Source organism: Spodoptera frugiperda, chromosome 31 (assembly GCF_023101765.2).
Source record: "Spodoptera frugiperda isolate SF20-4 chromosome 31, AGI-APGP_CSIRO_Sfru_2.0, whole genome shotgun sequence".
In the NCBI taxonomy this organism is placed as follows: domain Eukaryota; kingdom Metazoa; phylum Arthropoda; class Insecta; order Lepidoptera; family Noctuidae; genus Spodoptera; species Spodoptera frugiperda.
In genome coordinates, this window is record NC_064242.1 from 11,471,339 (window position 1) to 11,495,496 (window position 24,158).

The window sequence follows — 24,158 nt, forward strand, 5'->3', positions numbered from 1 at the left end:
TCGCTTATTGGCCGGGCCTAGGGCACTCCCCAAGTAGCCCGGTTATCGTGGGCCCTCCGGCACTCTCCCACGCTTTGGGGTGCCTCAAGTGCTACGTTTACTTTTAATTTGGACCGAGAATGTTTTAATAACAATGGCTTCCTTTGTGGTAACATTTTGAACTTCAATGTTTAGGACCTGAAATAATCCATCCAAACTTCACACATAATATCAATAGTTTAATAAAATAATACATAGTACAATAGATAACTTAGTAGGTACTTATAATAAAAAAAAATGTAACTTAAACGAATTTAAAAGATGTGTAAAGCATAGTTATATCAACACCTTTTGAAATAGATTCTTGACTAGCTAAACACACGTTCAATAATAAAAATGAGTAAAAAAAGCGCTTTACGTCGCTATTGATATTGCTCTCCAATATTCATCAGGCGCTGTCGCAACTAATAATTGTTATAAATGCCATGTTAAATTATTTATTTTGTAATTTCCTTGACTTATCTATTTAACCAATCTTCTTAATTTGTAAATATACATAATTATATTTGCATACAGTGTAAGAACATTGGAAAAAGCCGCAGACAAAACTTAGAAAATTATCAATATTTCAATCGCATTAACATAACGGCATGCTTGACATAAAATAAGTGCATAATACGTAAAGCACCATTTTATAATCACATTTATATTTGGTACAGTATTACTGTGTCTGTCGAGCAAGTATAAAGGAATTGTCCGACACGAGGTAAAGTTAATACGAGTATTTTAGAGCTAAGCCCGCGGCGACTCGCAACCTCACATTAGTTTCCCACGGGAACATAATTATTTAGCTTTTAGAAATACTTTGGGACACAGCATTTCTCCATTAATTTACCTATGTTTTATATAGCAACAGTTTGTCTAGTTCTAGATTCTGGAAACAATGCCATAAAATTGTGATCTCGTTTCTCCTATTTATTTATTTATTTGGACGACCAGTAGCTGTTACATTACAACTTACATCTAAGCACTTATGTAATAATTAATATAAATGCACAACATTTTGGTGTCACAACATGCACTGTAACATTACATAACATCTCCTACATAGACTAAACTGTATAGTTCTAGATTCTGGAAACATTGCCAAAAAAATTTGAAGTCGGTTTTCTCGCGTGCTTGTATCCAGTGTATGGTAAAGAACTGGTCCCTGTAATAAGTACGATTTTTTATGGTACAAGTCGGTTAACGAGCAGGCGGATCACCTAATGGTAAGAAATTGCCGCTACCCATGAACACCTGAAACACCAGAGGCGTGTGTTGCCGGCCTTTTGAGGTTAGGAAGGGTTGTTGGGAAATCAGGGATTTTTAAGATTGAGAAGAGGGGTAATTGGGCCTCCAGTAACCTCACTCACACAACGAAACACAGCGCAAGCGTTGTTTCACGTCGAGTTTTTTGTGAAGCCGGGGTATCACTTCGATCGAACACTCCCACACTTTGTATGTAGCATTTAAGCTAAAGTCTTCTACACATTTATGTCAAATGACTTTCAGATTAACCCATTAGATTTTCTCCTGAATAATAAATCACAAGCAATTGTGAGTTCTAGCAAACGGTTTCGAAGAAAAATCTTATTTATACACAGTCTTTATTATATTTCTAATTATGCGTTTTCATACAAGTGCACAAACATCATAATAATATCACAAGATTGAGCAAGATCATTAAATGTCAAGTTCAGTAATGTTCCGAGAAAACCCCTCAGCAGGCCTGTTGGTAGGAATCATAAAACGCTTACAAGACATGAATAAGAATTAGTTAGTACTTATTTTTTTATTTCTCTTTGAAGCCAACTGTTTACGTTTCTTGTTAAAAGATTTTGAATGAATATCTATTACCTACTTAATTGATTTTTATTTTATTTTCAGATTGTTATTGGTAGTGGGATTGTGTATGTATTGTGGAAGAAATACTTTGAGTGTTTGAGTTTGTTATTTCCGAAATCCTAATATCTACTTTCCACAGACACAACAACTGGCTTGATATTTGGCAATTGTTTAACCTCTCTCTGACACGATTAATTAAAAAGTGTAGAGTTCATCACTGCTTTATGATGTTGACTTTAAGAACTCGTCCTTTCAGCACTCATTGTTAACACATAAATAGATTCATGTTATAACTTAATTATTTTTATTGAAGCTATATTATAAAGACTGAAATTTTATGATCTAGATATGCTATAATAGTTTGGTTATAAATTGCAATCCGCTAACCTGTTCATTTTGTTGGATGACTGCCATCCGCGCTGCTTCTCGCTTCAGTTGTAGTATCACCCTCTCTTTCGATTTAATTTCCTCCAGCTGTTAACAAAAAACATTATACATTAACAATCCAATCAAGGAATAGCAACGAAAACTCTAATCGCTCTATAATCTTCTTACAAAAACGACTACGATTTGTGTCCGGCGCCTGAAGTTTTAGTACGAGCAACGCTTACACCACATTGCTATAACATTTAGTTAAGGCGCCGCAACAATATAAGCTTACCTCACGTATGGGAGGTTATAAGTGGATTATAGTTCGTATTTAGGTAATTAAATTAGAATATACATATACAAGGCCAGCTATGATACAAAATTACAGAGTAATACGCATCGGCTTTATGTAGGTACGTACGACTAATTTGCAAAAACGTCTATCTTGCTAAATCCATTCTACTTGTATGGATTATCTTAGTCATGTGTTTAAGGTTCATAGGGAGGAAGGAAAATATAATTATAAATATGGTGAAATTTCAATAATGGAAATGGTTGCATAAGTTCAGTATAAATCAAATGACACATCTCTCCTCTGATACAGGCATTTATTAATACGAGTACACGACATTAAAAACAAAATAAATGATTTTAAACCTTCTACCATAGAATGTATAGATGAAAAACACTTAAATGACATACAAAGGACTTGAAATGAAATGGTCCAATCATTAAGTAATGACAATTACTGCGATGCCGGTAATCCAATCAACAAATGTGTTAACACACTCGCGATCTATAAATATGAACACTCTACTTATAATACCAAGCATTAGTGACCCAAATGGCATTTAAACGATAGCCGATCGAGAGAACAGAAAGTGTAATGTTTGAGATTAACACTGATGTAAAAATTAACGTAAATGTCTAAATGAAAAAACATAAGAGATCTACGACACCTTCCAAAACTTCAGGGATGATTATAATCGGAAAACAGACAGAAGTTCAGAACTAAGTAACATTTAATCAAAGTTATTTTACAAATCCACCAACTTTAATTGATTGAAGATTGTGTGGTCTGCTACTAATAGAGAGATCCAGCAAGGGATAGAAATTATGCAATACCGATTGTAGTAGTGATCTTCGATACCTTCCTGTTTCAATCAAAACTTCGTTTAATCTTTTATAGCAAAAATAAGTTCATAAGGATTATAAATTCCATAAATGGATTAATTACTGACCAGTTTATGGCACTGTGCGCGTGCGTCTCTTCGCGCGGCCTGTTCGAGCGCGCTGTGCTTCGCGGCTTGCGCGCGCAGCTCGGCCGCGCGAGCGCACTCCGCCGCCTGCGCAACCTGGGAACATACCATACATTTACTATTAGAAGATTTAAAATAATATAGTTTGATAATTCTATAAAATCTAAAGCATAAAATTAAGGTAAATTAGCTACCTGTAAAATAGGTACACAAAAAAGGAATTCGTACAATGATCGTTTTACAGTCAGTACCAGAAAACTTTAAATTGCCAATTACAGAACCAAGGTCGAGAACTGTTCCAAACATGCATCAAAACGGCGCTCACTCAATTAGATAAGAGATCCCAATCAGCTCGCTATTACGTCGTGACGGACGATGAGCAAACCACACTGCCTAGGTAATCTAAAGAGCGAACACCATGCAAATATCTTAGGAAAACCAGTTACTGCACTTTTCAATAAAAATCCAATAAACTGCAATTACCTATCAGAAGTCGATCATAAACTTTCTCTAGAAATACAGTCGTTGAACTAATTAAAACTGACTACCTATTTCTTTTAGACTCGTTACTTCATGTCATATTCCATTTAATGAGCGACCGTCGGTAGCCCTCGTAATACTTGTACGGAATAACAACACAATATTAAACGACAATATTTTCCAAGCCCGTAATTGACGTGCTTCTATTAAACACACAATGCATGATGGAACACCCGCTAATGATTTAAAAAGCCCCATTTATATGGAAATGGCCTTAAGCTCTGCAGTTTGCTTCCCGACACCTTCCACACTGAACGTTGGATACCTCACAATGTTTGTGTTCCTGGTAACGTTGTTACTTTACCATTCAGCCCTGTGCTTAAATGAAACGAACGCTCTCTACAAAGAAGTCATGGAGTATCATAATGAAACAGCATCGAAAGCAGAGTACGCGTACGAGGTGGTGGACATCATGTACAACTCCTTCCGTCAGTGGTACTTCACCATCACGTTTTGTGAGTTCACTTATTTTGAGAATAGAATCTTAAAGTATACTGAACAGTATGACTATGGATATAACGTTATGCTCTTAAACGGTTGTCCCAACAACAATCACAGCGTTATAAAACCTCGATACAACAGTCACGGTGAGACTGCCTACTTGGTTACATCCAACGACCTATCCATCGATGTCAGCGAGGCTGCTATCACAGCACTGAAGAGAACTGGGATGTTCAAGCCCAGGAGTGCGGTCATCTTTGTTGTCAAGTCACCAGTGGTACTAGATAACTATTTCTACCACGCTTTGCGTTATCATTTTCAATTACTGTGGAGCAGTAGCCTAACGAATTCCGTATTAATCTTGAAAGCAGACCAAGTATTGAAAATGTACGCTTACAACCCTTTCTTCGAAAAAATCAGTGACATCACACATATCAAAGACGTTAGCAGATTGCTCTCTAAACAGTACAACAATCTCTATGGATATGGATTGCGCTTGAGTGTCTTTAGAAAAGTCTATGTATCTGATAAAACTGGGCCTGTGCAGTGTGATTCGAACCTTGCGAAAACTGTTATCAATTTCATGAATGCTACTTGTTACCCTTTGCCTCCTAGAGACGATAGTACAGTTGGGGATCTACTAGACAATGGAACAGCGACTGGAGTAACTGCAGACCTGATGGATGGATATACCGACCTTGAATTAAATTCTCGAATCTTGAAAAACAGTTACTACGGCTACATTGATACTACGTATCCCCTTAATCAAGATGAACTTTGTTTCCTTGTCAAGAAATCAGATACGCAGTCTACATTCAAAACAACGATTAACTTAATCACTGCGGAACTGCTGCTGTTGTTTTTCTTTACCTTTGCCATTTTCATCGTGATAACAATTTTGGTGCGGAAAGTTGAAACAAACATTTACAACATAGACGACAAACAAAGCATCGGAGCCACCTTGATAGACCTCGTAAAATGTTTCATAAGGCAAACTGTGGACTTCAAATTCATGGGCCCAATATTCAGGATCTTGGTTCTAATGATTGTCGTGTACTCTTTAATCATCGACTGCGCCATTGATGTAAGTACACTAAGATTATTTACATAATAAAATCATACAGTAGTTACAAATATTGAAACATTTAGCTCTTTGACTCTTATATAAACTTTTTGTTTTAGGGAATCATAACAACCGCTGTTACATATCCACGATATAAACCAGACATACAAACTATGAGAGAATTAGGAGCATCTAACCTTACTTTTGGTATTCACAATCGAGATTTCCGCATCTTTAACAATAGCCTAAGCCCGAATTTTTACAACCTTATAAAGAACCGTATTGTTTCATTTAGCGACAAGAAAATCCGGGAAGTCCTAGACAAAAGAGAGTATCAATACGCTATGCTGTTGAGGAAAACCGATTCTCAGTATGTAAGTAGGAAAGCATCGTACATGGACGATGGAAAACCACTTTTCTACACGATGCCAGAGTGTCCTGTACCATGTTTTATAGTGTATGGCTTGCGATACGGAAGCCCATACGTTTCCCGGCTCAATTACATAATATACCGACTGTTTGAAGGGGGCATTCTACAGTACTGGGGCAAAACGGAAGAATACAATGTAGACCGAAGTCGCTTCAGTTCAATACAAAGCAAAGACAGGAAGCCTTTGAACATGATAAATCTGCAAGAAATGTTCTACATGCTGGCGATCGGAGAATTAATCAGTGCTATCGTATTTGCCTTGGAAATATTAATCCATAAGTTAATCAAGAATAAAGGAAAATAATTATTGTACTTTGTTGCTCTTACCTTGAGTTTTTCTTGAAGACCCTTATTTGCTGACTTTAAAGACTGAATTTCTATCGTTAATTTCTTAATTTCTAAGACTTTGTTATCTAGTGACTGTGCACTGTCTGATGTCTTATCTGGTTTAGCTGTTCGTAATTGTTTTTCTAGAAATTCTTCTTTCTTTCTGTGTTCAGTCTTTAGGTTTCTGAGTGTGCTCTCATTGCGGGCCTTAAGTGCTCGGACCTCGCTCCGCTCGATGTCGAGCGACTTCTTCAAGGTCGCGTTCTCAAGCCTTAACCTTTCGACGAGGCCTTTCATCTTGTTTAAGAATGCTTCGTCGACGGTACGCTTGTGTTCCTCATTAGCTACGGCGGATATCTGACTGCTGGTGGTCGATGTGTCGGTGGACGCCATGTCTAGGCGTCCCCGGCTTCGTTATCACAATTCGGGACTACGTCTCACCCGTCCGCGGTCTATTGCCTCGTACTCTTGGGTACGGTTCGCTTATTTATCGTATTTCGTTTCGATTCGTGTTGTTCTTCTGTTCCGGGGTCTGGTAGCCAATTCTGAAATGGAAAGCATGTAAATTGAATACATTGTTGGAACGATGCCAAGTTTAAGTTAATACTGAAAACTTATGCTATGTGAGGTGCTAAAATTAGTTGTAATTCATGGTTTTGGATGCTTTTAAGGGAGCAACTCTAGGAATCTGAATCTGCTAATTGTCTGGGAGGATATGCAGAGATAAATGAGCCATGTTATAATGTACGTATACGAGTTTCGATAAATCGTAAAACGAATTAGTTTGTGCAATAGTGTTTACACTGCGTGGAAGTAGGGCGCTGCGTGAACAACTATGTGGGACGATGGCCAGCTAGGAATTAAACAGTAGTCTTTTAATCTTCACCATGTTCTCATTACACGTTCGCGTGTCCAGTAATCTCTGCGTAAACAATGAAACTCTGCCTTTGTGTAGTATATAATTAGTTGAAGCTAGTTTGTTTAGGTTTTTAACAGTGCAATGTGTGTTTTCGTAATAAGGACACGAGTTTACAAAATAAACTTTATCTCTAGGCAGAACCAAATATGCCTAGTGTTCAAGTCTACTCGCTGTTTTCCATTTTTGACGATTTATTAATTGAACCAAGGTTTTGCAGCTATAGTTATTTATATCGTAGACTTTTTGCTATGTGAAAGAATGTGGATTGTCCAAGACACTAATAAATGAAAAAGAAAACAGCCATTGATCATCAAAGAAAAATAAAATCCACAACTTCAAAAGTTTTGACAAACGATTCTTTCATACAAGCTTCTCTCCATTAGTTCAATATGACGGAAATAAAAAAGAAACACGTCATAGATACTAATATGTGAAATTGATGAGCTTCCCGTCTCAACAGATACGCGTGATAATTGCTAAATAAAACATAGTAAGGTAATTTAAAGTAGGCCAGTCTGTCACTCGACACTATGACACAATTAGCTAATGGGTGAACAACACGAAGCAATACACAGGTAGCCGGGACTGGGAACCGTTGACACCATAATTATAAATAGTCTAATTGCCCTTGAAAACGATGTTCCTACTGAAACGGTCTAGTTGGATGACATCAACCATGAAGGGCGAGGCGAGACTGTGACAGGCAAAATCTTCAAATATCTGAAGATATGGATTAGTTTAGCTAATGTAGCGTGTGGCTCGAAATTGGTCCAGATTGTTTATATGCCGGTCGATGTCTGGAAATCATTGGGATCGTCTATATTCAGCAGTGGATGTTTCAAGTTTGGTATTATGATAGTGGCGATTTGGTAGTGTCTAGTCCTTGTTCGCTACACATTAACCTTCTTCAATAGAAGTCTCTTGTCTTTATGGGACACAAGTGCCAATGGTCCTGAAGCAAGAAATTGTGAGAGAAGTGAAAATAAGGAAGTACAAAAAGGTCATTTTCTAATCATCGTCCAATTTAAAACAGACATTATGATCATGATCGATACAGGTAATAACGTCATAGAGTAAGTGATTACTACGGATGACACTGCAAGTGAGGCTAATAGACGTAATCTTACAACATTGACGGGAAGTGAGAGGTCGTGTATTCCTAGAAACTTCAAGATGCCGTAGGTAGTTTATGTGCTAGTTTACGTAAAACACATGAGTTAAACTGTTGACATGTTGCAAATAGAATAATTGAAGTGTCTGGGCTGGGCATATAAAACGTAGAAAATACGATGTTACTGTTGTTTTCGAAACACTGCTCAACCAGACACAAAGACTCCGTTGCTTCATTATATAGACGCGTTAGAATTGAAAATGTCTATTCTCAGGAGAAACTATTCCTGATATGGAGTATGAAAATAGTAAATGGACTTTCATATCGTAACCTAGCACATGTTCACAATAAAATCATTTCGCTCGCTGCATATATAAACAAATGTTTATTTCTATGCTCCGACACGAGTCAACAAACTCTACAATCACTATGCAATATATTCAGAGCTCACGTCACGGCGCGGACGCATAACGGAGCAAATTAGGTCCAATTTAATAAGGAAACGCGCTCAAAGGACGCTTGCAATTGTTACAATTACCCGAGCGAATTGAACTCGATGACCTAGTATCTTTAGACGTACGGCTAGATTCGCGTTTACGCTCTGTGGATGCGAATTAATGCGAGAAATTGTTCTTATAATTGTGTTTCTAACAGTCTTTCTCTGTTTGGATTGTAGCTGAGAAATGTAGATAATGAACACGATAGAAGCAAGAATTAAGAAACTTGAATGAACAACAAAATTCAATCAACTATAATTTTAAATGGCGTGTTTGGAAACCAACTAAAATATCCGGCAGTTAAGAATAACAGTGAGTTTTCTTAGTAACCTACTCTGTACGTGGTAGGTCTTCGAGGGCTACGAAAATAATTATGATTACATCGGTAAGCATTAAAATTATTGGGGTAGTCATCTCTCGAAATATAACACTCGCTCATCTGTGAATCAGATATTGTTGCGCATCGTTGTAAAAGATCGCTGAAATAAGACCGACCTTTCGGAATGTTCCAATTTTCTTAAATCCGTCATCGACAGCATTGAGATTTTAATCACCCTAAACAAAAAGCATTGTTCCATTCTCTTTGTTATACATGATATGCCTTTGAAATATAGACTCTTAAAAGCAAAATTTCTAAAAAACATTTCTTGCAGATATGTGGCAAAAAATGTGGAGAACAAAATTGAGGACATCGTTTTCACGCATGCTTACACAGACACCCACACCTGACCTAATTTTGTATAAATGGCAGTAGACAATATGTGAAGAGCTTCTTAAATAACACTAGGCCTATTTGATTGATGTAATCTATATAAATAAAAATGAATGACTACATTATGATGAAGCCAAAGGACGGCTCGACCGGGCGACCGCCTAGTTTTGGACGTTATTGTCAGGGCAAAATTTATACGACATTGAGGAATAATTTAAACGAAAGTCTTGATATCAGCTACTTATGAATACTAAACTAGTGACTTTTTTTCAAATTCAATTCTTACATTCCTAATGAAAATAACATAACCAGTGAAGTTATTAATGGAAGTAATTGAGATAAAGATTCAGACGTAACCAAATCAATGAACAACGATGCCTTACAAGATAATACCGTCTATCGTCTCTTCGTTGTAAACTCAGTACAGACAGACAGACGACGTATCGAGACGTCTACCCACATTGTTATTATTATGGGACAGTCACAGGAGGAAGTTGTAAAACAATACATGATATGATGTGTCTTGCTTTGTCTCTGCCTGGTCAGACGAAACCAATCAACTCTTAGAATGGAACTTTCGTATCGTAAATATTCATTACCCACATACATCTTCGTATTAAGCTACCATCTCTACCATCTTCTTTTCAAATACGTATTAAACAGTTTTGTTTTACCACCCACCGTGTTCTTTTATGGCGGCTAGTAAAAGGTCTGCCTTATACAATGGATAATTACATTGACTACCTATTCAGACGTGTATGTAGATATATTAATTCTATTTAACATGTGTAATGAATGTTTAATAATAGTAACTATTTTAATTTAACATTTGTCTATCTTTTCTATCGTCGCCATTTGTAATTATCCAGCAATGGCGGTGATGAAAAGCGCGGCAACTTGCCGAACTGTCAGTGTCAAGTGACGTCACGCCCAGAGTGATGTCCGTACGATATGGATATTTCACACCTTTTTTAAAAGCTAACAGGATTTTTTATCTATTCTATTAATAGTAGACATTTCAACTTAACAACATTCCTTCTCATATCCGTAACTGTTGTTTGTTTGTTCGAATAAAACTTATCAACCAATCTTCTACTATTTATTGCTGATCATAGATATCTAATACAAATAAGGAACTTTACTTTTAAAGCGACTTCCACATTATAACTTTTAACTCCGTTTCCGACCCTTCCTTCTTCCGTTGCTTAGTAACCGACAGCAAACATAAATATTTAGGTAAAGCTTTTTTCAAAACTAATCGTGTAAGGCCATTGACCTTTAATGTGAACGTTTTTTCATCAGCTAATCCTTTGGAGGTGTTATTTGTAACGGTTCTGAGAAATAACTGATCGCCTTATTGGTAAAATGGGTATTATAAATTGAATTCAGTTTCTATGTTAGTATTAGTATTTTATCACGAAGTCCTACCAGTTTAGTTTGTGTGAAATAAACCACACCCTACTTTATTTCCTTTTTACGTCTAAGTTCCGGCGATAAAGTCACGATGTTATTTTATTCCGCCCAAACCAGCAACACTCGTACATAAATCCTTGTTAACAGTTGCCAAATAAAATCCGCATCGCCCAAATTATTTCTGATATACCTACTTACTACATCGTCCTTCAAAGCTCTCGGCTTCGGCTAAATACTTTATGGCGACGAGCCAAGTGTGTTTCACATCTGACATTCAAGTGGACTGGAGACCAAATCGAATCCTACGTCAACGATGCAAGGGCGATTGTAAACAGAAACTAAACACAACAACCAACGTAACTTGACATCTCAGGGCGGCGCCACTTGCAAACAAACTTCAGCAAATTCAGATTTATTTCCTATTTCAACACGTGTCTTGATAAATTGGTCTTGCGTTGTGTGCGTACAGACAGTTTGTTGCTTCAACAAGATTTACGGTGTAACAGACAGCTTTTACATTGTTTTTGAGATTTAACACGTGTTTGTTTATGAGAAACTCTAAGATTTTTCATACTTTCTTCAAGCAGTAGAGAGTAATTTATAAACGTAGATCTCTCTTTTACACTACTTAGTGGGTGCGTAAACAGAACGTCTTTGCAATTCAATTGTTCAGCGTGTTCACGGTAATATCTTAACACACTTTAAGAATGACCAGTTAGTTTTAGTCGCATGCACAATTTTAGCTTCACAGTCCCACTGTGTTTCTAAGTGGATGTACCATACCTAATGTTCGTTTGCTAAACATCGAAGTTTTTATTTTAGGTCACACAACATCATATCGGTTCCCACTTTTCATCAATTGCTGTTAAGTCACTCAAGACTTAAGAAAGTTTTAGATCAATAAACTCTTTAGTATATTACTATAGGGTTAGCCAATTATACTGCATGCGAACTCTTCTACGAACGAACATTTTCATACAAAACATTTTACGGCACAAATATTACGTCGTCATCATTAAGATAAATAAGCTCATGTCAAGGACCCTAAGCAACGCCTACAATTTTCTATTCTCATACTTGTTTGTCATCATAACTTCGCAAAGTGGTTTTAACCTCTTGAGGAATTACCGACTCACTTGTCATAACTTAACCCACACAATCATTTAAAGTGCACTGGTTTTTTTCTTCCAATTTTTGTATGTCAAGTATATTAACACTAGTTTAGTTTTTTTGTAATAATATTTAAGGAAGTAGAATTAAATTCTGCTCAATGAATTAAAAGAAACTGAATGAGTCAGTAATTTAGTCTGCATCTCAGAATTTTATTAATAGAGGCTAAATTGGAATGACAACAATAAAGTCTCTCTATGATATAATGCACTTGAACTCAATCAAAGAGTTAGTAAAATATAAGATCTCTAGACGTTTAGTTTATTATGTAATAGCTATCATCCCATTGACAAATAGCTATAGGTATCAGTGACTTTGTTAAGACTCACAGGACATTATTCGACAGTGACGCCATCTAGGAAGTGCAAAAATCTCTTTCGCACTAATCGAAAATATCAAAATTGGAAATCGTGATGCTTTTATTTGGATGTTTAAGATACTATACTTCAAATGTAGACCACATTCCACCTAAATATTTGTTTCATGCGTAATTTATTACGCACGAACCAGAGTAATGAATCATTTTGCTAAAACAGCAACGTGTAGCACCGCACATACCTAGAATTGCGTCGAATTCAGCCTGGAAAATAGCCTAGATTTCGTTTTAGAGATAAAAATCTGACTAGGGTAATTTGTTTACGACACTTTTAGTGCGCAGGAAGTAATTTTTAAAATTTCATGAAGAAATTAGCAGACATTTTCAAGCTGAAATATCGTATAATTTACTAAATAGGTATATTATTCTACAATCGGCAACAGACACATATTTAGTTTTACATTGTTTTAGCTTTCTAAATGACTTCGGTAGTGTAAGTCTGAATACGTTTGGTTTCATACTTAAGTACGTATTTGCAATATTGGAGACTAAAACTCAACATGAGAGAAATATAAACCCATCTTTATTAGAAAAAGAAATGCAATAGGTAGCATCACATTCCAAGGCATAAAATTAGCATTAGCATAAAAAATAAGCCGCAAGCTTTGCGCAATCATCGTCGTCATTAAAAAAAGTATTTAATGAATCTTTTAAAATAGACTTACTGGTAGCTAACTGGGAGGTCTCATACGTTTAGCTTTTTCTACCAAGTAGAAGTAACCACTTATAGAGTCAACGACCACTGCGCCCGGTTCAGATCCGGACTGAAATATGTTCCGGTGCAAGTGGCACGCCTCTAGAACTTGTCTAATATACATATTAATTAACGAGACGTCTGACCACCTTTATGATAAGTTAGGAAGTGATCCGGTGGACCTTTATTTCCTGATACCATAAGTATTACAAAATCGATTACCTTACAGCATCTAATGTGAATGTACTCGGTTACGAAAGTGAAGAAACTATGCGTCAATAGTTTCTAGCTTTTCAATAATATTATTTATACGAGTTAGTAACTAATGTCTTGTAAAATCTTAGCATTGTAATTGTAATTAAAGCAATTTTATTGGCGACTTCATATTTTATGTCTTTTCATTTCATGTTATACCATTTGACTGCCTTGTTGGTCGAGTGTTCACAAGTGTGATTGCCGGACAAGGCGTCTCGGTCACCGGTTGGGTAAAATATTGCTGGGCTTTTTTTCGGCCCTTCGAAAATTTTTCATTAGCAGCACGGAGTCTGGAATTGTGTCCAGTATATTGCAATAGGCTCACCGTCTATTACATTATAAAGTACCATTTCTATAGACAGTAGAATATCTCAATAAGGACCTGTTTCATAAAAGTCTGGATAGTCACTAGATACTTATCAAGTTTTTGATACACAACGATAGCACGGATTAATAACTGTCTCATAAGTTTATCGGCTACGTTTTTGAGCGTGGTGAAAGAGGCCTTAAGTCTTTGACTGCCAATAGAAAACTGTTGAAGGCAAATCCTCCGCTAACGTCGGTCACCGGTGACCACCACAGCGTTCAATGTGTTAAATCTCATAAGCCACTGTTTTCATGTGAAAAAATAGCACTACTTCTTACATGCCATGTACTGACACGTGATTATGTTCATATGGCTTCTCTTTACTGCTGACATTTTACGCAGCATGTTTATCTATTTTCTGTGTGCTAATGTCACCAGAGAATCTTCACAACTTCACAAGTTATCGTGAGAAATTATCACGATATGAGAGAGGTAAGTAACGTGATTTGTTGTTGCATTCATTATCCGCACGAAAGAAATACGAATTCTGTATTTAATGAAATTTGTTGATAGGTACGTATGTTGTACGAGGGATTGCTACTGTTTCTTCGAGTCGAGTGTTTAAATCGTATGATAGATAATTAATTCAGTAGTTTGATTTTGTTTGCGGATGAAGTTGAAAAATTGAAAAATCTCTAATGGAGAATCGGACACATTTTAATTATATCTTAAAAATTCTAAATTGTACTAAAACTTACCAAAATACAGTTAATAGCAAGTAATGGCAACAATGTGCAGTTTTAATTAGTTTTGTTACCATGACCCGAACCTACGATGATGCACCAAGGTCTGTCCACTGCCTACACAAAAATGTAAAACCTAAATAAAATTATTGTATCTACTGAATGCAATAATTTCTCCCACACATCAGGAGTACTACTTTATTAATCCGAAAAAAATTGTTGAATGTCATCACTAGCTGCTTTCTATCCTAAGATTTTGAACAGGTGGCGCCACTATCGAATAAAGTCCTGTCAAGTTAATATCATTTAGTGAACTGCCTAATGATTAATTTACTGATATTTATGGATAGTCAAAGAGTTAATTATTTTAATCAAAGAAAGGTGGTATAAGATACTCAGGTTGTACCTTCTGCAACTGCTTATCAGCTCAGTCGCTACACTAGGTACATATACATACATTTATCGATACAAAAATCAAACAACACAATGACATTTGGGTCATCTGTTATGTATTTTTATTTTATACACAAGTCATCATGTAATTTCTAACTGAACAACGCCTACTATCTGGAGACAAGCCAACTCGTCAATAATATTTTAAGTACCTAGGTTAGTATATTTATTGTTTAACATGTTTATAATGGAAACATCTTTGCTAATTAGTATCACGCCTTAACGCCGTAATACTAAGTATTATGTATTTTGTAAAGTAACTAGTACCTAACTGTCCCTTTTGCTTTTGCCGTCGGGTTAAAAGAATGAGAAATGATGATTTTTATGAGAGTACATTTCAAACACGTAATGTTTAATTTAAATTAATAATTATATTTCATTTCAATAATAAAAAAATACCAAACAACAATAAATACAAAAATACCAAGTTACGTTTGTATTTTTCCCAACAATCGGGAATACCGAGTAGATACTTAATGAATAAGTTTTCAATACATAATTATAATAAGATTTGGTCTTTTCTTCTTCATACTTTCTTCATACGAATTTAAGACTGTTAACAATTATCTTGTTATGTCTACTCCAAATTAAGAATGAAACAGCAACAGATGGGTTTGTTCAATTTCAAATTCCTCACTCGATGTCACATCTCATTCTTGTCGACAGCCGTTTTGTTGTATATTTAGATACAAAATGCACGATACATTCTTTGTAGATTTTTTTTACGAAACATAAACGCATTTGTTGTCCAAAGTGATAGATAAATGAGCATATTTCGAATTTTATGTCCACATTTTGTCCACAGAAATGTAAAAGTCTCGACCCGGATATTGAACTCAAACTACCTTAGATTTACAGTAGCAGTTTCATGTACACATGACACCCAGACCCGAAACAACAATTTGTGGATCACACATAGAGTTGGTCCTCGCAAGAATCGAACCCTACACTACACTTTGCGTACCAACCGGTGCTTCTGAGATAGTACTTACAGGATGATCATGAAGAAGTTACAAGATCAGAAACATGTCACCATAAACTGTCTCCATAATAATATCAGCGAGTAACTTTCGGCCTTGATTGACATAAAGTTATATCAAAACTCCAAAAGAAAAATAAAGAAAAAGCTTTTCTTTTAAACATTGTTTATATTGGCTTCACCCTGTACTAATATTGATTATCGCCATTAAAGGAACACGTCAGAAGGTTAACATTATAAATGGTAGATATGGTGGCTAGCTGGCAGGGAGGGGTCGTTACCCCCGGGGTAGAAAAGTAATAATACGTCACGCAATCATACAACAGGCTTTTCATTCAATCACGAGTACATTTTTTCGTAATTTTTATTTCATTTAATGCTACGACTAGTAGGATTTTCTACTCTTTTAAGCCTCTGTTTGCTATCATATAGGTACACATACAACATATCCAGATAAAGCATCATTATGTAGTTTGTTGATCATACGTTGGTGTAACGTGTAGCGTGTTCGTTTCCCGCAAAGCAACTCTGTGAGAAATTATTGTTTCGGATCTGGGCGTGATGTGTATGTGAACTTGTATATTTGTAAACGCACTCACGAGTCAGGAGAAAATCTGAGTGTGGGGCAATGGTTTAAAAAATATTAAGTACTATATAACTAAAATAATGAGGGTAGACAAGATTGGTAGGTAAAAACTACGCGTCGCTAACTACCACGATCCTTATCTCTGGTATACAAAATTATAAAACATACCGTACCTAAGTATAGGTCTTTTAGCACATCTATCTACGATTGTTAACAAATATTTACTTAAGCAATTAGCTACAATGATATAATTAATTCCAATCTCAATGTAGTTGCTTCATCACACCTGTGGAAGTTCTTAGCCGTATAATTAATTAACCATGATGTTGCCGGTCCAATGCGCTTGCTATTGAATCATTAAAAAACTAACTACCGTAATAGGTACATCGACCATCGTCATCATATACACGAGGTCTTCGACCAGACTGTCTGAAGATAATATCATGTTATGTACGAAAACTGCATGCACTACTAAGAATCTAATGAAACATTCATAACTTAATACAAAAAAATCATTAGTAATCACTGTAATCACACAAACTAGCCTAAAGGTGATTGATGCTTTATGAATAGTTGATCAAATGTTACTGGTTTTTACACAACAGTGTGAACTACAAAAACATGAAGCCAAGTTTATAGCAGAAAAATAAAAAAAATAAAGTACCTTCAAAAAAAGAATCCACAATGTATCCTCAAAAATACACAAAAAATATTAGTCACCCCGTTAGTCTGAAACACTACAATTTAAATTGAGAACATCGAATCAACGAATCGAAGCGCGTTACGTCGTTTCCCGTTCGAAATGTTAATGTTTATAAATAAGAAATAAAAAAAACAAAAATGGCGCGGTTTTTCGTATCACGTGCGAAATTTGACTATGGTTCTTATTGTACTTATAAATAGGGGGTTTGTTTGCCGTCGCGGGAAACGACAGGCGGACCGCGCGGAGTGGACGTCGAGACTGACGCTCGAGTGTTTTCAGTGGGCGGCGCACCGCCCAGCCGGCGGACTCGCGGTGTCGGAGTGACGCTGCTCACGCGTCATGCAACACTGAGACAATTCATTTCATAAATACTTAAAACTTAATTAATGAAAATATAACTATTTCTAGTTATAGGAGAAACACAATCTGTAGTTGGCACAAATGCCTAGTTTTAAAAAAATTAGGCAATCTCACATCCGTAATACTTTCCTCTAAACGTGGTAGAGAGTTTGGTTCTTTGATATGGACAATATATCTCTTGTCAATAATGGTAAAATTAAGTATTGTAACCGCGTACAATTCACATTAATTTATTCATATCTGGGGTTAAGTTACCTGTAATTTTTAAACATTTGACCCCCAATGTGTGTGTGTCAGACTCTTACTGTGCCTAGATCCATCACACATGTAGATAAGACCTTCGTCTAGAATCGTCTAGCAACCCCTTAATAAACTCGAAATTATGTAAGCTTTAAGAACAAAAACACCTTGGGATCCCGGACAGACGATTTGTGAATCACACAAAATTGCCCGTACGAGAAAAGAATCCGCAATGCGTAACAGTAGTCAGTCGTCCAGCCCTGCGGTTATTTAGACTATTCAATTAAAGATAAATCAATTCATAACATCACAATATTTTATTATGACTACTATCCTTTTTTTGAAAGTGGAATATCATCCAATATTTCTCTCGCCTTGGGCGAGGCGAGAGGGAAAATCAGACTCTTACTGACTAAAAACCACCCCGTTCCTACTACTGCGTTTCGAGCTAACCCGCTAGGCAGTCAGCAGCTCCGAATTACTGCTGTCCTTAAACGTAACAAATTGGACACTTTTCCAACAACAATATGGGAATAAAAACATGGCTTCCTAAAATGTGAGTCATCGATTAAATTAATTAGCACCGCGTTTTTACTTAGAAATACCTACTAAAGTGTGAAATTGAAATTACTTCAGTGGTTTTACTTTATTATCTACACTTTTTCTATATTTTGTATGTAGATTCTCATCTGTGTAGCTATATTTACCTAAATAAATTATGTACTTTTACCACTCAATCGCTTTATATTTGGTTTATTTTTTCGAGTTACTTTGTGATTGCAGAAAAATCGGTATTTTCTATTTGCTGCCATGATTGGTTTATATACCATTATGAATGAAAAAATTACAGAATCCATACATCAACGTAATTGTTAATAAAATGCATATGTAGGTACGTAAGTACAATTACATGCGGTACCTACTCAACTATGCCCTTCAAATTACTTTCAAATATATGCTATCAATGTATAAAGTATTAATAATAGAATAGTAATCTGACTCGACTATTTTATCTCGTGATCGTGGTAATCCACAGCTGCATTCCTGATAAGTAGAGGCCATGTTTTGATTTGGTGTATTTTCCATATTTTCACTATCTCCTATACATATACATCCATGTAGGTACGTCGGTACATTACAAACATTATCATCAAAACAAATAATTGATAAAAGATATGTGTGCATAAGCCATAATAACAAACCATCGAACGAAATAATGTAATTTCACAAACACTGCTCTTTATAAAAAATAGTAGCATCGTAAAATTAAAGCAGTCGGGACCCATTCTAAATATGAAGCACATACGGCATGCTTTCTAGAATGGGTCCCGACTGCTAATTTTACGATGAGCTCTTTAACAGGTACACAAAAAGAATACTCACTGTAATTTGAGCAAGATGAACATGATTTCAATCTTCAAACACTTCGCACAACGCTGCACTAAAATATCAACAGTACATACGACATCAAACGACTATAAGCTGAAATTCATCGAATAAACAGGTAGACAGTGAACAATATTTGAATATCCTGCCAAAAATCACTTCGTAAAATCCAGGTCACTGATATAAACACGAATCTAACATACTTCAAGTTCTTTACATCACAAATGCGGCTAAGAAGAAAATTCTTAAGCAAACTTTTACAATCTTTAAAATATCCAGTGATTATAAATCTGAATCTCAACGATATCACAAGCCATAAACAGTCTTTCTAGAGCTGTGCCAAACAATTATATACATTTCAGCACATACTCTCGAAAAACATAACCCTCCTTCTGGCGCAGTCGGGTAAAAAATAATTAAGCTCGCACTGGTTTTCACAAACACTACTTACAAAATAGAATCAGGAAAGGAAGTAACTAATATTCTCCTGGGTTCTAACATTTCTTTAATCATCAACCCTTTAAATAGCTCTTTAACAGGTACACAAAAATAATACTCACTATAATTTGAGCAAGAAACAGATGGTCAATCTTCAAACACTTCACACATCACTGCACTAAAATATCAACATACGTGTCTGACATTAACTATAATATAATATATAAACAGTACAACATTTGTTCCTGCCAAATCACTTTTTAAAAAGGTCACTGATATCACACAACGAGACGTATTTTCTTTAACAGAATTAGAAGTAAATTCTTAAGGTACAACTTTAAAAAGATTATAGTTTCTTTTATAGTTATTTGTTTTACTTTTTAAAGGGAAATTAAAGTTTTTATGTCGAGGGTGCTATTCTTTAAATGCTTTTAATTTAATTTGTTTATTTGCTATACTCTTTTTAAAAAATACGGTAGATTACCGTTAGGTTAAGTTACACATTAGTATATCTTACATATACTTACGTATAAGTTTCTGATTAAAATTGTTAAGGTATAGATTACATTCGAGGTCAAGCTCGTTCGCTTTTATTTTTATTTTCTTTTGACTGTTTATTAATTACTAATTTTTGTTTCTACATATAAGTAGGCTAAAGTTTTACGAATTGGTGCAAGATTTTTTGTTTATAATCAAACGTTAAATTAAAAATTTTAAATTAAAGAATTATCGAAATTCTATTTATATTTAATTATTATTATTTTTTTTATTTTTATTTATATTTTTTATTTCTGTTAATAAGATAAAATAATATCTTCTTTCATTGCGGTTTAATTTGAGAAAAATCCCAGTATATTTGCAACCTTCGGTTAATCTCCCCATTTAGTACAAAGAAACCGCTCATAACGGAGTTTAGATAATTCTATGTCGATCGTTACACGACTTCGGTTCATGTTATTGTTTTAATTCATCAAAAAAGTAAATAAATAGTAAACAGGTATGAAAAAAATAATATCAATATAATTAAACTTTTAGTACGAAAGAAAATGCCCGAACGGAGTATAAATAAATAATCCAAGTTGTCTTTATCCTCGATAGATGGCGTTGGGATCGAAATAGATCGCGCTATGGTTTCGTTAGATTCAGTTGGGTATCGGCCGAGCAGTACTATCGTACAAAAAGTGTATTATCAGACGTATGATTATTTGACAGTGGTCCTGCTGTTTCGTATATTCTAAATTGGTTTCGTTGTATTTGTCAATTAATAAGTTTATTTGCGTTGGGTTTTCCTGGTTTTTTGGTTAAACTATTTAACGTAGGTTTAGTTTGATATCGATTATTAGTAGTTACTGTAGTAGTTTTTTAATAAAATTGTAAGATCTAAGATTATAAATTAATTAGATTACCACTGTTAAGTCGTTTCTTTTAAATTATTTAGTTTAAGCTTGGTTATTATAGCATAGAGGATAGGTTGTCATATAGTTTCTTTTTTAATTGTTATAAATTCGTAATTCGTAGCTTTCTTTAGTTTTAAGTTAGTTTAAGTCCGTTTTTAAACTATTTTTTCAATGCCCTAAGTGAGTATACATCTATTAAATTCAAACGCAGAGCTCATTATGTTGATTTTTGAAGAGTTCCCTGGAATATCTTCCACATCTCATTTTTGAAGAGATCCCGCGAGATCGGGAACTATGTGGTTAAAACCAAAAATTTGCCGGAAGTCACTATTCCACGCGAACGAAGTCGCGGGCAAAAGCTAGTCAAACATAAAAAGAATAAAACCTCGATTACATCCGTGCCTGATCGGATAAAAATCAATTAACTCCTAGTTCTTGACGCACTCACGCATAGCGCCGTATATTTTCATTGGTCCAACTACGAACGATGAGCGAATTCAAAAGCTATTGACCTAAAAATAACTCAGCGTCAGCCAGAGAAAGAATTGTTTACTATAGCGACTCTGTTCACGCCATCACGCCTGTAGTCTTGACTGAACTTTACAAACACAAACTTACTTTCAAGTTTTTAAAGTTTTCCTTCCTAGTGATGTCCATTTCTGTCGATCGATACTTAAATCAAATTCGAATATGACGTGTTCCTTTTTCAAAGCACATTCGCATATTTATTTTTTTATTTATCGTTTGCCAGTGATACATAGTTGTTATCATAAATATTTACTGATCATGTCAGATAAGTCAAAGTCAAAGTCAAAGTCAAAGTCAAAATTATTTATTTCAATTAGACCAGGAAGGCACTTTTGAACGTCAAAGCAAATATAATAATATTAATAACGTCAGTCTGTCGGTCAGTCCTCTAGTGAAGCTATTTGCTCGTTCCAAAGTGTAGATTCCTATGGAGAAGAACGAGCAAGAAACTCCATAGGTTACTCTTTTCCAATCAGATTCACAATACAATTCATGGTTACATTGTTTCGATTGCTTCAACTATGTGAGAACAATGTAAAACTAATATTTAGTCAAAGTGATAGAAAAAGAAAATAACCCTGAGGACAACAATCTTAATGCAGTCTGGAGCTGACCAGTCCCAGTTGACAGCGCCCGTTCACGAACATGACACGTACACCAGCACCGCCCAACTCAACCATGTTGCAGGGAATCGAGCGATCCAATGCCCGTGCCACCGCCAATGAGACCTTTGAGTGAGCATGACAACTCCAAGCTGACACAAGTGCATTCTACTAGTCTAATACAGTTTTAGCTAATTACAGGGCTCTCACATTTACAATGATTGTATCTAATTTAACAGAACAAATTGAAATAACATGGTTTTATTATTACATATTGGAATTACTTTATTTTTTCGTTACCCTGTATAGTATTAGATAGTATTATTACTTGGATAATACATTAATAAAAATCTGCTGCTAATTTTAGAGGTATGACATCAATGTTAGTATCCTGGCTTTCATGGATTTGTTAATTGCTAGAGGTCGTTGCCCCAATGACATTTGCCATATGGTTCATAATAAGTTCTCACGTCAGATTGTCAATACAATCATAGTCACAGAATTTAAATTACGAAACGTGTTTTTTTTTAAATAGAACTAAATTAATTAGGTACTCATAAATTCAATGCAACGTGTGTGCAGGCGTCCTCACAGTAATGACCGAGTTTATTAATCACAATTACAGCGCAGTATCAGTTACTCGATACGTTAAAATAATATCTGTTACATTATATTGAAACATGCGGTCGCGTTTTGCAGTCATTGTATTAGGTACTATCATAGTACCTATTAGGTACTATGCTCTACCGTAAGATTGGGTTTCTTTGACCCTAACTTTTAGACCAATAAATAACTAATTTACGCTATGTTCTGAATTCCTACTGGTTATAGTATTTGGGTCAAAGTTACGCCAGCAGGCTATAGTAATCCGAATTTATCGGTACCTAACTTTCTGGTTATACTAGTCAACATTACACGAAATAAAAGCATAGTGCTTACACTATGCTGTGATTATCGAGATACACAAAACGATGCACATAATTAAATTTATCAAAGTCAATGAGAAGGCAAATACCCATCAAGTTAAAGGCATTTCAACTCCATACATTAGACCACACATAATAATTGGAAGTGCGATAGTCACTTAAAATATAAATCGCAAGCACATTTTTCGTGCAAAGACTTCGATTTCGGGTCCAGACTTCAAGAGAGAAATATTATAAATATTGTTTGTTTTCGACATGCTCAGTGATAGCACTAAGTCTGTGCCCAATGTATGGCAAGAGACGCTCCCCCTATAACATAAATCTCATAACAATAACACATAACTCACGAATAGTAGAAGTAATCTATACTCTATACTAATATACTATATACTAATATTATAAAGCTGAAGAGTTTGTTTGTTTGTTTGTTTGAACGCGCTAATCTCAGGAACTACTGGTCCGATTTATATAATTCTTTTTGTGTTGGATAGCGCATTTATCGAGGAAGGTTATAGGCTATAAAACATCACGCTACGATTAATAGGAACCGAGCAGAGCGGGTGAAACCGCGCGGACGTAGCTAGTTCTCTATACTCATAATCTAAATTCCAGACGGATCAAAGATTAGTCTGGCTAAACAAAAACACGTGTCTTCTAGGACATCCACCAAGATGTCATTGCTAGGAGTGTGATGTAACGGCTCTAATTAGAAGCCTTAGATAACAATGTAGGTGTTTAGTTTTAGACTCCTTGGCTTAATTGGGGCTTCATCAGGTAGTCAGGTTAAACTGTCACGTGTCTGTGAAGCTAAAAACTTTATTGATACAAAATAATGTCTTCTTTTTGCTTTTATTCGAATTATCAACAGTCGTAAATAGATTTTTGCCCTTAACGTATAATATACGTCTCTCGTCTGTAAGCCCTTATAAATATGTATATTTGTTATTTTTTTAATATTTTAGCTTTTTCCCATTTAGTTTTGAGGTTAGCACTAACTCTTAACCAGAGTTAACCAGTCACTGCGCCAATACAGATCCTGTAAATAAAAAGAAGTAAAGAAAGAAAGAA

General features: G+C 35.4%; 1 protein-coding gene across 2 annotated transcripts in view; it reads right to left on the reverse strand.

Annotated features, from left to right (window-relative positions):
• Positions 1-17,562, reverse strand: part of LOC118281944 (restin homolog) — a 133,480-nt gene extending 115,918 nt beyond the window's left edge. Inside the window, exons 1-4 of one of the 2 annotated variants that reach the window (XM_035602788.2) lie at positions 17,175-17,562; positions 6,296-6,840; positions 3,477-3,590; positions 2,254-2,340 (exon numbers count right to left, since the gene is read on the reverse strand). In XM_035602788.2, the coding sequence (XP_035458681.2) occupies positions 2,254-2,340; positions 3,477-3,590; positions 6,296-6,688 (594 nt within the window). In that variant the 5' untranslated portion in view covers positions 6,689-6,840; positions 17,175-17,562. The remainder of the gene's footprint in view (positions 1-2,253; positions 2,341-3,476; positions 3,591-6,295; positions 6,841-17,174) is intronic. The other variant, XM_050707540.1, reaches the window with a different exon arrangement.
• Positions 17,563-24,158: the final 6,596 nt, after the last annotated feature.